General features: G+C 41.5%; 2 protein-coding genes across 11 annotated transcripts in view; one reads left to right on the top strand and one right to left on the bottom strand.

Moving 5' to 3' along the window:
* The window catches only part of PLAG1 (PLAG1 zinc finger), a 51,072-nt gene extending 44,656 nt beyond the window's left edge, over positions 1–6,416 (bottom strand). For all 10 annotated transcript variants that reach the window (XR_014183291.1, XM_082045075.1, XM_082045083.1 and 7 more), the window contains exon 1: positions 6,222–6,416. The gene's annotated coding sequence lies outside the window, so the exon portion shown is untranslated. The remainder of the gene's footprint in view (positions 1–6,221) is intronic.
* Positions 6,417–6,552: 136 nt separating this feature from the next.
* CHCHD7 (coiled-coil-helix-coiled-coil-helix domain containing 7) lies at positions 6,553–12,906 on the top strand. The gene is made up of 4 exons (XM_082046620.1): positions 6,553–6,770; positions 9,710–9,787; positions 10,375–10,473; positions 11,245–12,906. Exons 2-4 carry the CDS (start codon positions 9,734–9,736, stop codon positions 11,344–11,346), a joined length of 255 nt encoding a protein of 84 aa, XP_081902746.1. The 5' UTR covers positions 6,553–6,770; positions 9,710–9,733; the 3' UTR covers positions 11,347–12,906.
* The last annotated feature ends 1,309 nt before the right edge of the window (positions 12,907–14,215 follow it).

Raw genomic sequence — 14,215 nt, 5'->3', positions numbered from 1 at the left:
TTTTGCATTTTTCCAAGTTCCTTTACATAGTTATTTCTTAATTACATCTGATGGCAATTCTAGGTTTTACTTTCCTGATTCCCACTTGACTTCTCAAAGCTGATTGGAGCTATTTTACTTCAGAGTTTTGAGTTACTGTTCTGTGTATTATAGCCACACTTGTCTACATTCATTTGTTTTGTCTGTCTCACTTTCTGGTTTTATACTAGTTCAGCCCTGGGTTTTTTTTGTCTCTTCCACTTCCTTTAAACAAATAAAATAAAATTATGCACACTGGGCCACATTCTGCTCTCTTTGTGCCCACTTGTAAGCCTATCAAAACCACCAGGGTTGGGCATGCGTAAAATAGCCCATCACTCTGGCCACGTATTTTAATGTATTTGACAAAGTATCTCTATGCTCTGGATATACAGTGAATTAGGAAAGGGACAGAAGTTATTGCAAAGAAGGCTATAACAGAAACTGATTCATTTCTTCAACATGAGAATAACTATATAAGCTTTCCCACTCTCCACTGTCAAGTATGTACTTACACAGTCACCTCAAAACCCCGCTATGTACAGTGACGAATTTTAATAACATGATTCCATAGTAACTGTTTATAAGACATGCAGGGTCCATTTAAATGTTAACAATTTTAATATACCCTATGAGAAGGCCCCATCCTTTTTAATTGTTATCACATAACTATTTTTAAAAGCATAGCTTCTCAAAAATGTAAAAAACCCCTTGTAATTCTATTCATTTTTGCTGATTGATCCTTCTAAGATGAGACAATAACAGGTGAACACTGATAATGAAATAGATACAAATAGATACAAAAATACAAAAAATACTTTAACAAGCCAAACTAAACAAAAGTAAAACTGAACTTGCAGTAATGGTCACCAGTTTTGCTCAATAATAGGTTTTCATAACTTGCATACAATTAGAATTTTTTGCATTTGATGTTTGGTGGACAACTGTTCATTTGAAATGCATTAATAACTAATCTATTCAGTTTCAGATAAAGAGTCACTATATTCCTTGAACAAATAAAAAAAAAATACAGGCAGCAGTATAAGTGATTACATTGAGAGTTAATCGATGTTTTACATTCAAGTTACAAGTTCGCACAGTTTAAAAATCAATATAAATTTAATTAAATTCTAGATGTGATTTTTTTATTAGCAGGAAACATACACAAAACTCCATTATCAAAATGCTCAGATAAATGCAAAAAAAATCCCCTACACTTCAGAAATTTCAACATTTTACATTTGATCAATACAAAATGTTACTTTGTTCTAACATTTGAATTATTTTAAATAGTTTTTGAATGCTACCTAAACATTTGATAATTGGTTAAAGATGCTTAACAGTTCAGTGGATAGATACTGCACATTTCTTTCAAAAGCAAGGCAAGCTAAATCCTCACTACTAGCAGATATTTGGAGAACATCTCCTTAAAAGCAAGTGTTCTGTCACTTTGGTGGTGGTGGCTGCTAGTTTGTTTTAACTCTACACTGATTTGAGAATGGTCTAATTGCTTTAACATATTTCATGTTTTTGGGAATATCTCCCCTTGGTAAACAGATAAACTCGTTCAAGAACCCTCCCAAAAGGTATTTGCTGACAAAAACTGGTTTTAAAGATGTAAGAGGTTATAGATACAAAATTTTAAAAACTTATGGTTTACACTCTGAAATAAAATATCTCTTTTTAACAAAATAACCTTGAACAGTTACAAACAGTGGTTTATTTAGAACCTGAGCAGTGCCCTCTTTAACCCATTAATTTTAAAACACATGCACTACCCTCAAAGGAGGAGGCTTAAGGGCACCATTTTGACTGAGTAGCTGCAGAGGTGGCCGACCATTAGAAGTGGCTGCATTTTGTATGCATAGCTTTTTGGAGTTACACAAACTTTTTAAAAGTTTCTTAATTTAAATCTCAAAGTTCTACATAGGGAAACTAATTTTTCAGGACAATTACTAAATGAAAAGTACACATCAAGAGACACATTTGAACCAAGCATTCAAGAAAAGCTGAATGCATGTCAATTCAGATTCCTGTATTTGCTGTACTGTTGTAGAATACTGTAGTTATTAACTTTTAAATATTATTGAATAGGATTGATCAGTTTCTAAGAAGGATTTTAATACATTTACAGATCTCCAGTTTACCTACAAAAAATAGGTAACTTTACCAACAGCAGTCTACAGTATTTGTTTCCTCAGATATTTTAACTTTAGAAAATTTTGAAAAAATCATACTGAATCATGTGTAGAACCAGAGCAACATATAATAGAGAAGACTATCTTAGCTCTTAGAATGAAGCTTTGAAAGATCTATTTTAGTTAAACACCACATCATCCCCACAAGAAGAATTCAGTTTTCTACAAAAAAGATAGTAAGTTTGTAAAAAACAATCCTAAACAACATTTATCTCCTGCTATTATTATGACCATCTGGATTATACCTTAAAATTAAACCCAGTTGAGAGGAGTATCAAATTCTGAGAGAACACCCTTTCCTTTACCTCCTCCCTATGTCCTGAATTTTGTACTATGGTTGGATACACTGAATTTACTTTTTAATACATAACTGTAAGTCAAGAAAGATACTCCACACCATGTGTTTCTTTCATATTGTTCTTATCAGTGCCTACACCTATTTTCAGCATTACAGGATTAATGACTTAGAAGCTCTCAACTAGGTAAAAATGTAATAACACATTAAACACTTCATACTCATGGTCACAGACACAGTATTTGAAGAGTTCTTAAATACTGTTCTCAGTACCATTAACTAGTTTATTAAAGTGAGTTCTGTACATCTACTGCTATCTATCATGGTACATTAAAAACACCAACACACAGTGTACTGCTATTAAGTTTTCAAATTTCTATGCATTTCAGGATAATGTTACTTCAGTCAATAAAAAGAAGAGATGGGTGTAAGAAATATTTGGAAAGGAAATTTAAAGTATGAATTCCTGCTGACTATAAAAGAGATCTCTAAACTCTAAAAGACAGTTCTGGAAAAATGTTCAATTTCATTCCTTTATACAAACTGATTAATCTTTCTTCCTTAATGAGCCTTTTTTTAGACTAAGAGTACTTAATGTGATTTAATTTTCACAACTGTGAGTCACTGGAAAACTTTGAGATTTCTTCCAAAATCTCTAACCACAAGACTATCCTAGTCAACAACTACTGTACAACAGCTTCTTTTGTCACACTTGCAGAAAAGGTACAGATCATTTGTGAACACATGCTATTCAACACAGAGGGCTATCACAACTGATACTCAACTTCCACAAGTTCAAAGGAAACATTTGCTGAAATAGCCTCCCTACAAGTTCAGTACTCCACCTTCTCTCTCTTGAACCACATACCTGTACTCAATTTTTAATGTAGAGTTAAATACAAAGACTACAAAAACAAGGCACATGTAAAGGAAACATCATAACTCCTCATAAAGACATCAAATTGCCATATTAAGAGGCAACATTATTTTTTTTAAATAGGATATTCCACTGAATATTAAATTACGTAGGATATAATAGGGAAAACCAGAGCATTTCACATCACTATAATTAAACATTTACAAGTTAAAAATTGAGCAAAAACCAGCCAGAACCCATGCTAAAAGCTTGTACACACACACATGCACACATAGACACAAAAACAGACAATTCAGACGATCTTTCTTTTTTTTTAAACAAAGCCAGAGGCAAATCTTCCAAGTGATGTTATAATTACACAGCTAAGGTGTACTTGTAAAAAGCCCCTAGTTTGGCCAATTAAAACCTACGGTTATTTTCACTGTTTTCAAAACCTTTTGGGACTGTTCAGAAAATTTAAGTATAGAACATGCTCCACAATACTTTTCAACAAACTCAGGTGTCGCCAACAAAACTGAATTTATTCAAAGTAAAAATAACACACTTCACAACTTTTACAAAGTGTCTGTGAAAGTGCCCTATGCACATGGGTCTCCTCCCAGGGAATTCATAGCTAGCAGAACAGCACCACGTTTTAATATTAAGCAACCTGAATCTATTTCATTTCTGCAACACCCATTCCAAAAAAGCGCTCTCCAAAACACAGCACTTTAATTAACACACCAAGAAAACTCTACTGAAGACCTGCCACACACAGAAGAATTGCTTTGATCCAAACGAATCTGCACGTTTCCCCCCACTATCCTGCCTTAATTTATCAGACCAGGGCCGATTTGATACCTTCCCATGAAAAAAAAACAACAACGAACCATCCCTCTGATAGAGGCAGAGGTGCTGCAGAGGTGATGATAACTCTAGGAAAAGAGAAGCTGTCTCTTTAAAATGCCCTGCTATGTCCCTGATCCCACGTGGAACCAACATCAGCAGCACTTTCGCATTAACTTCAATATGAGGCAAGATGAGGCATCATTATTTTACATAAATAAAACGAGGAGAGTGCAGAACGCATTCTTTGTAGGAGACAAACAGGTGAACTGAACGTGCCAGGGAAATCAGCAACCACCCGCAGACGAGGTGCCCTGCCCCTGAGCCCTCCCTGCTTTCCCTATGGAGTATTACCTCAACCCCACACTACTCCGAAGAATCCGGTTTAAATAGAGGAGGGAGCCACCAGGAAAACTTGAAATTCAAAGGCAACGAAAACGCACTTTATAAACCGGAAAGGTTTACTCTTTGCCTCACACATCCTAATTAGATCAGGAAAGTGACACTACAAAGGCATTAGATTCCGGTCCGGAAAAAAAAAAAAAAAAAAAAAAAAAAAAAAAGAGAGACAGAGGGAAAAAATAAGAGCCCCCGTCTCCCAAAACCCCCCAAACATACAAAAAAGCATTTAAAAAGGAAGTTATAAAGCAGCACATACAGCATTTATCTTATCTAGGATCACTCCACATTACCCCCAAGTTATGCACTTTCTGCACTATCATCTCCCCCTACCTCTCTCTCCTGAAAGGGATTTTCACGTTTTCTCATTGTCGGTGGCGAGTTATAAGAGGCTTTTGCCTTTCCAAAGAATTCATCAACAAAAAAAAAATAATAAATATTAACTCCTTGCTCCCTGAAACCTTAAAACGGTCTCGGGAAGACACGGGTTTTATTCTGTTACCTTGAGGAAGAAAAGGGGGAGCAGCCCCGATTTTTAGGTATTTTTTGGCATTTTTTTCTGATTTTTATTTTGTTATATGCCTCACTTCTCCCTCCATTTTGGTTGTTTATGATACTGACAACAAGCTGTCCCTGCTCTCTCTCTCTCTCTCTCCGGATCTCTCCTGCTTTCAGTTAGCAAACCCCCCTCCCCAATGCAACACGACTCAGCACTTACTTGGGTTCACACTTTTCTCTAAACACACACCGATGGGGAAGGGAAAAGCTCCTGGGCCACTCGGAGGGGGAGAGCAGGCAAATTCGTTTCTTTATTACGAAAAAAAAAAACTTTTGTCCAAAAAACGACGGGAAAGGGGGGTCGAGTGCCCCAAAGTCCCTCCGGATCCCCCCAAAGACGCGGCCGCCAGGTCCGGGGGACACCCCACGGGTAGCCGGGTCCACGGGGGAAATTTCTGTGCGAAATTCGGCCGGTTTGAGGCGGGGGGTGAATTTATATTAATTTTTTCCCTCATTTTTCGGCACCGCGGTCTCTAATGTCTTCCGCTCCCTCTCGCCGCTCTCGCCGCTGTCACTGCATTCACAGCACAGGCTCCGGAGAGGCGAAGAGGGGAGGGGGCGGCCGCGCAGCTCCCGCTGCTGCCCCGCGCCGCCGCCACGGCCCCGGCCCGCCAAGGGGGTCTGCGGCGGGCACCCCGCGCCCTCCTGCCGTCCCCCGGGCAGCCCGCTCGCCTCGCCCGCTCGCTCGCGAACCAACATAGCGCCGCGGGGAGGGAGGGGAGGAGTGGAGGAAACTCCTGAGAGAGGTTTTTTTTCTGAAAATCATCTCTTTCTCCCTCCGAAGGAAGGGAAGGGGGGGCACCGCTCGCCTCGGCTCCCCTCCCCTGCTTTTCCCCTCCCGGGGGGGGTCCGACGCGGGGTGGTGGGGGGCTGCGGGAGACGGGGGAGAGGGATGGAAGGGAGGGATGGTTAACACAAACTTTTCCTCACTGCTCGCTGCTCCTCTCTCCTCTCCCCCCTCCTTCTCCTCCTCCCCCTTCATAATTTAAATAACCCTGATATTTCCCTGCTAAACCCCGGCGCCTGCCCCCCAAACCCGCAGCAGACTCACCGCGGGAGCCTCAGCATCCCCTCTGCGCCCCGTTTCCACCCTTTACAGTGTTCTCCGATTTTTCTGTAATTTTTTCCCCATATTTCGGGCTGGACGCGGCGGGCCTGGAAATTGTTTGCTTTCCCGTCTTTCCAGCAGCCATTGTAGTGTATGCGCTGCGGTGCAGCCCAGCCTGCCGCACACGCCGCGCCCACACCGCCCGCCGCCCACACGCACCGCGGGTTGGACGCCTCCCCCCGTCAGTCAGGGCCGCGGCCGCGCCCCGCCGCCGGCGCCTGCGGCCCGCGCCGCCCGCCCCGTTGGTGGAAGGAGGCGCCGCTCAAGGCCGGGGCGGGCCCGATGCCGTCGCCATTGGCGGGCCGGCCTTGCCACTCAGCGCCGCCGGGACGTGGGCGGCGGCGGTGCTGGGCTGGGGGGAGCCGCGAGGCCGGGAGCGGGGTAGGCTGCGCCCGTACTTAAGCGGGCTGCCCGAGCCGCTGACGTCTTTCGAATTGGAGACGGGCAGCCCCCTTCCGCCCCGGGCTCCCGCGGACACGGCCGGGGACGGAGGTGAGTGCCGCCGCCGGCGACCCGCGCTGCACGTCCGCCTACCGTGCCCGGGGCCGGGCGCTGCTCCACGGTTCGCCGCTGGGGAAGGGAAGGTTCGCTCCCTCTTCACCGCCCGCGGGCTGGGGGAGCCCTGCCTGGCTGGGAGACGGCGCGGGGGGCCCGGCAGCGGGCTGCGGAGCGGCAGGGCCCGGGCACGGCTCTCTGGCGGCAGGTGGTGCTGAGGGAAGGCTCCGCGCGCGCCGGCCGTTGCGCAGTGGCGGCCGTTGGGGCGATGGCCGTTACCTGCATGAGGCGGCGAGCGGGGCCGGCGGCGGCGGGTCTGGACGCTCAGCATCGCGGGGCTCCTCCGGGCCCTCCGCCGCCGCGGGGGGAAGGCAGCGGTTGCGTGGTGGGCGCCGGCGTCGCCCCGTCTTCTCTGCACTTACCTTGCCACCCCCAGCCCTTTTCGGGCGGCTGAGGTGGGCGAGACAGCTCCGCGGTGCCGAGCGTCCAGACTCGCCGGCTGCCCCTTCCCGCCCCCCGCCTACACCACTGTAATAGTGATAAAAATGGTTGGGTTTTTATACGGTCTTCACTCCAGGGTTTAAGGTTTAATAAGCTAGGCTGTCTTCTGGCATAATTAGCAATGTTGTATGTATACGTGCATTTAAAACACCCAAACTTTCCAATGAGAGGACGCCTATAGAAAAATATCCTGATGGTTTATGAACTGAAGAAGCTTGAGGCTTAAAGAGTGCTAGCAACAAACGTATTTCTCAGTGGTACAGTTTACAACTGTTAATGTGTTAAAGCATAATTAAGAACTGTGGAGTAGACAAGCCTTTGGTTATGATTGGGCTCAGACCTGTCATGTGAAGGCAGGAAGAGCAGCCTGTGTGTGTGCAAGAGCTGGGGGGAAGGTTCGTTTCCTGCCCAACTGCTCATTCAGTCATACAGCAACATTTTGGTGTGACCTGCCTGCCCTTCTAGCTGATAATAGTTCAGATCCTGAAGTAGTACTTCAGAGGGGGAGAGAGAGAGGAACACTCGCAGGAGCTATCAGACCTTTTTGGTGGTATGTTTAGGCATTTGCCTACTCTGAACTAAGCAGCTTCATGAGAACCTGAACTCCCTGTTCACTAAGTAGGTATTTAATGTATGTATTGTGTGCGTTGTTCCTTAAACTGGGCACGTTTGCAGACTGTAAAATAATCAAACTTAAAATGCTAATTGCAGTTCGTATGATGAACGCTGATGACACATCCTACAACTTGGGAATACTCTTTCAGAGAGTAAGGCTGAAGTCAATCTACTACCTTACACCTTGAGGCATGTCTGCTTAAGTGGTACTTAGACCTCTGATATCAATGAAACAGAGTTATAATACAGATACAAACCTTTAAAAATGTTGTCTGTGGTACTGACTTAGATGAGGCATTGTGATATGCTGCTCTTGTTTTCTTCTACTCTTCTCTCTCCTTTAAGTCTATATAATACTATATAGACTATAGCCCTATATACCATATAGTATAGCTATGTACTATATTATATAATACTATATAATACTATCTACATGCTTGTTTCCATTTGCGTTGGAAGTGCCTGATCGTAAAACCCTCTTGCACCCCCAAAAAAGCAGACGTTTGCCTAGTTTGTAAAGTTAACTTAAACATTGGATAGTTCTCATGGGAAAAGGGGAAGTGTTTCCTAATGTTGTTCTTTAAAAGGGCCATTTGCAGAAAATTATCATGTGGAATGCAAAAAAAAAAAAAAATTCCAAGCACCAGGAGAGTGCACAGGATACAAAACCTATGTCGCTTTCACCTGGAATAGCTTACTCTTACTCAAAGAAGAACCTTGGTCTAAAACATTGTTTTATCTGTGAGTTATAAGAGCAGTGTTTGATTTTTGTTGTTGTTGTTTGCTGATGTCAAGCAAAACTGACTTTTTATTGCTTAGTTTCAGTTATCAATCTGTAACATGAACAGTTCAAGTTTAGAATTAGAAGCAGTGTCTTTAGGGAAAAAAAAAAAAAGCCAAACAAGATCAAGCAAGGATGTTCTTTCATAGTCATATTTTTCAGCTGTACTTCAGTTTGCTGCAAAGAGCTCTCCTTCAGTTCTGTGTTTCTGCTTGCATTGCCTCAGTCGTCTGGTAAACATTAATTTTTTTTTTTTTTGTTAGATTTAGTGTTTGTTTGGAACAAATACCTGCATGGCCATATGTATGCCAGAGGCAATGTATGGGAAGTGGTAAAGGGAATGAGGGTCTACTGTTTGTCTTGATCTCATCATCTTGTGTCAGTTTAGGTTCTTGGCACTGAACCCTGTCTCTTTGAGGCTTAGAGTCAGTGTCAAACTACTAAGCTGGCAAAAAATGTGGTTTGAGCTGTTATGCACAGTGTAAGTGGTTCTGGTCCCTTCTTGGGGTGAAACTGCTGATCGTCTGTGAAATATCTGATAGAACACCACAGGAGATGGTTGGGCCCTTGTTATACCTGAGGAAGCTCAGTGAAGAGACAGATATTATCCAGCTAAGGAGTAGGCACAAATCAGGGAAACCTTACTTGTGTATCGCTCCCCCGCACTATTAATTGAAGCACCTGCACTGTGTTGGCTGTGAACAGCTTCTCTGGAGCTGTTTCTCCTGGGCATAGTCACTTCCTCAATGATATGACAGACTGGTATGAGAGTCATCGCAGTTGCTCCATTCTCTGCGGGAATTTATCAGGGAGTGAACAGTCTTGGTGACAGGCTAAACTTGCTGAAGTTGCCTTGCTGTTAGTGCTTTTGAACTAACATTTTGCGAAAGAAGTTTGGTGGTGGTGTGGTGTTTCGGGGCTTTTTTTTAAGACATCAGACCATATGTGTTATTGGAAGTCCATTATTACATGGTGAAGTTCAGACTTAATCCTGAGTTACTATTAAAAGTAGATGCTTAACCTTTTTTTTTGTTTCTAGCCAAGGTACGAGTGTCTGTCTAGAATGTCCAGGCATGCACAACAACTTAGAGACCAGGATATAAATCCATGTGTAGAGGTAAGCTGATCAAATTGGGATTTCTGATTGTATGTTTCAGTGTTAAATAATGCAATTTTTAGATTTTTTAATGGATAGTGTTCTTGCATTGGCATTTTGCATAAAAAAGTTTCTTAAGCAGTCTAAAGATGGGAAAAGCTGAAAATCATCCATTATTGTAAGTATTAAATAACCACCAGTAATTCCTCATAAATATAAGTAATAAAAGTGATAGCGATCTCTTCAGTTTTCTGTTTGTAAAACCAGAGACTGAAATCCTGGTTAGACAAGCTTGATTCTTTTTTTTTTAATTTTTTTTTTTTTTTAAAGTCCCTTGTGGGTTATACCAAGTATCTTTGTAAACAACTATTCTGTGGACTCTATCCTTACTGTTTAAAGAGTACTAATGTCTGTTGTCTCTAAATGAAGTAATTGCTTGGAATTACTGATTATCCTCTGTGATAGATGTTCTTCTGCTCTCTTTGATAGTATTCTTTCATCTGAGAAGCTGCCCCCTATCTTCATAGATACTCTGGGGCTTGTTAGAATTTTTAGACACCGAGTACAGTACCTTCCCTCAGCTCTGAAGTATCTTTTCCCTATTAAAGGAGACAGATGCCTCTAGAAAATGTATGGATGACAACAACTATAAGAAGGATATGTGTACTGCTTATTTTTTGAAGTACAAAAACTGCAGAAAATTCTGGGTAAGCACAGTAGATTTTTTCTAAATTTTAGTCCATGCTTTGCTTTCAGTACATTACTTCTGACACACTGCTTTCTGAACTCTTCAGTCTTAGCTAGTGCTGACTGCTTCTGTTTCTACAGTGACTTACAGGCCCAGGTAGTTTCAATATGCATTGCTGGAAGACTGAAGCAGATGCACATAGGAGAACTAAGTGAAGTACTTTTAAAATTACCCTTTTAGACTGTAAGTGTTCTTGCAGTGCCTGAATTTGCATCAGATATTTCTAGTAATAAGTTCATAAGTTCTGTTTTGAATGGATATCTTGGAAGAAATTCTGAGGTAAGATACAAGTTCATCTGTTTTCAGTCATGTTTACTTAAAGCTTAGGAATAGTTCATTCTTATTTGGTGGTATCCTTATTTGCTCTCTTGCGGTTGAAAAGTATCATGAGGAACTATGTGCAGTTCTCTGCTATTTTCTTTCCTTATGCTATAGTAGTAAAGAGTCTTTTAGCTTAGCCTTTAAATAATTGCAGAAACTACTATTTACAGACAACTGCAAATTAGTGTAATGGGACTATTGTAATTTCACTGTCTTCTGAAGTAGTAAGGTAAACTATGAGATAGCTGATAATTAAATATACTAGAATTTAATTGAAGATAATGAGACTTAGTATCTGGCTCTTGATATATAAAGAGTACTTCTGTTAAAGAATCTTACTCATTTGGAGCTCAGAGGCAGAGACTTCTGAGAGATGTGTGTTCTCATGGTCATTTTCTTCCATTTACAGCATGGCATCATGATGCAAAGGAAAAGAAATGGTGTGAAGCCAGAGATGCCCTCAGCAGAAGAGAGAAGGAAAATTTTGGAATCAATGGGGAAGCCCTACTGACTAGGACTTGCATTGATTGACTGTTTTCACTATGCAGATGAAGACTTAGCAGGAGCAAGTGGCCCTTTTATGAACTGGACTTTACAGTTGCCATATCTTGGATTAAAATAAGCTCTTAAATTTTGAAATGTGTGAGCTTTTTCAGAGAGAACCTCTTGGCTTTATTCATACTCCCTGTCATGGGAACATGGCCTTTCACTGGAAGACATGGCTATCAACACAATTTATGTCTAGACACTTTGGAAGTAGAATGTAACTTGCCGTGTAATGCTAAATATAAAACTAATGGGACTCAAAGTTTGTGTGAAAGGAGGGAGCTGGTGAGTGTTGCAGTGTAGTTCTAAGGATGGAGCAGGTCAAGATGCTGGTATGTGCAACATGATTCTTGTATCCTGCTATTCTGCCTAATATTATGAAGTGATCATGTGTGAACTTATCACTATTTTCACAGGAGTTGTATTCTGTGTCCCTGGTTTAAATAATACTGTTCATGCACTAAAGTTCCAGTTGCAACAAGCTTGTCATTAGGCTTGCAACTGCACTCATCAGTGACAGCAGAAGTGTGCAATAAATCAGATCTGCAAGCTTTGCTTGTTACAAGGTTATAGAGGTTGATGAAGATAGAACTGAACTCCTCAGGTCTGAACTGAGTAGTACCTTCTGTTGATAGTAAGTGGATACTTTGCTGGCAGGAATGGCTTGTAGACATGTAAACATATACTCTGAGTGACATGGCAGGTTTAACTATAGTACATCTATCTAAGACTCTCTGAACAGCTGAAGCCCTGGGTTTGGAAATGCTTACTCACTCAAGACTACAAAGCTCAGTTTGAATACATACTCTAATCTTAAGATTGTTTCCTTGGTATACTGGACTACTAGTAAGTGTAAATGGGTTGCAGTCTATTGGAAACACTTTTTTTTTACCTTTTCTTTATTACCTTCTGGTGGCCTGGCTTAAAAGATTGCACTCTGTGGAAAAACATGAAAAAGACACTGTCATGAGCTCAAGTTCCATGTGAAATCCTTCAGGGATCTACTGTGATCAAGTTGGCAGAACTCTGGTTGACCTCATAGAGGATGGTGTAAAAGTGTTGCCTCTCAATTTAGACTGTTTTGGAAAGACTTCAGGGCTTCCTGTTTCTCCTTGTGTCTGGCTTGTCTTCTTTCTTTCCAAGGGAAGCCTATTTCTATGCCTAGTGGGATTCTTATGCTGTTCCACTGTCCCCCTTGTTATTTGACCTGACTAGTAACTAATGGAGATCTGCTTTTCCTCTTTCTTCCTTATACATCTGAGTTTTGAAGTTGATTGATTGTAGCTGTTCTGTTATTGGAATGAGTGTGTAGCTCTATGCCTTTTGAGTATGCAGTTCTATGGGCATTACTGTGCAGCCTCCAAGCCATGTCACAAATTCTCTAGGTCATTTCCTGGCAAGGGAAATGGACTTTCTTCAATCAAGATCATCAGATTCATTATTTTACATTACTTTCTCTGTACTTTGAATTAAAACTTTGCTGACTTTTTTGTGGAACAGGGAATAAACACCCAGATTGAAAGGCTCTTTTTTGCCCACCACCTCCTTGCCACCTTCTTCCAATACCCTCCTATGTACATTTGGCACCATTTTTTTTTTCTTACCAATTTGCGCATTTTGGTCTGTTTGCATTTCAACTTTTTTTTCTAGTAGCTTTGTTCTGTCTCTGATCTAATGATGTCTTGCAATTACTTCAATACAGTTCCTCTTGAAGGTTTTGTGTTCTCTGTTCTCCTTGTTTTTGCGAAAGGAGAACTTGCTTTCACTAGACAAATTTAGTGGTAATATTTCCTTATTGGCCATGCCTCTATTTGATCTTGTTCATCTGCAGTTTTTGGGCAGCTGATTGTCCCCTTTTCCTTAGGGCTCTGTATCTCTGGATTCTTCTGGTTTTGCTGCCTTACTTGGTCTGAGGGCAGGTTCTCTCCCACTTGGCACAGGTTTGTCATTTGGCACCTCTGCTGTATCTTTGGGCATATTCTTTGCTCATATGCTTTAGCTACTATTCTAATGCTTGCTTTTTTTCCAGTTTCTATGCTCTTATGTTCTGGGCCTATATTAAAATCTACTGTACGTATGTAGTTCTATGCAAGCAAAACAGCATCTTAATGTGATTATGCTGATTCTTTCTTGCATAAGCTCAAGTTCCTTGAAGTCACCTCATTTATCCTAGGTTTTCCTTTCATGTTTTGAGTGTAGAAATGCGCTTTCTCCTGGGTTAATTGTTGCATTTACAATTTTTTCCTGCCAGTATTTACTTGGAAAGTTGCTGCTCTTTTCTTTTAAAGAATGATTGACCTATCTTTAGACTTCAGTGGATATCCTGTATTGCTTTGTAAAGTGTTCGTAAAGAACTAGTGCTGGACTTCAGAAAGTCAGAAAAGGAGATTAATTTGTTCCCTGCTTTCAGGTATCAAACAGTGCAAGGATGGGGGAATCACAGGAGAGGCCAAGGCACATGCAATGCAAGAACTGTATTCTAATATTAGACTTCCTGATCATCTGTGGACATGGTAAGCTCCCTGTGGGTGTTAGAACAAAACTGAGTTTAGTGAAGAGCTGAGTACAATTTGAAGAGTGACCTTCTGGATTTACTTCAGGTAAATGGTCAACTTCATGAAAAAATCATGGAAAGCAAGAAGTCTACTTCATGTCATGATGCATTTGAAGAGTAATCCATTAGTTAAGTCTGAGTTTTCAGTGTTTTTCCCCCCTCACTGAAGGTTGCTGTTCTTGCTTTCACAACTGAAGCTCAAGAGTGGTTAGTTATGAGAGCTAAAACATAGGCTCTTATGTATGAAATGGTTGAGGTTCTTTCCATTAATTTTTGTAGT

Source organism: Streptopelia decaocto, assembly GCF_964273445.1.
Source record: "Streptopelia decaocto genome assembly, chromosome: 2".
Taxonomy (NCBI): Eukaryota; Metazoa; Chordata; class Aves; order Columbiformes; family Columbidae; genus Streptopelia; species Streptopelia decaocto.
This window is presented reverse-complemented; position numbering and strand designations above follow the sequence as displayed.

What these genes read in the sequence shown, in the direction of transcription:
- CHCHD7 (XM_082046620.1), top strand. Translation starts at nt 9,734, where the DNA reads ATGTCCAGGCATGCACAACAACTTAGAGACCAGGATATAAATCCATGT. An exon ending in ATATAAATCCATGTGTAGAG is followed by an intron (nt 9,788 to 10,374) that starts GTAAGCTGATCA and finishes TCCCTATTAAAG; the next exon opens with GAGACAGATGCCTCTAGAAA. An exon ending in AAAACTGCAGAAAATTCTGG is followed by an intron (nt 10,474 to 11,244) that starts GTAAGCACAGTA and finishes TTCCATTTACAG; the next exon opens with CATGGCATCATGATGCAAAG.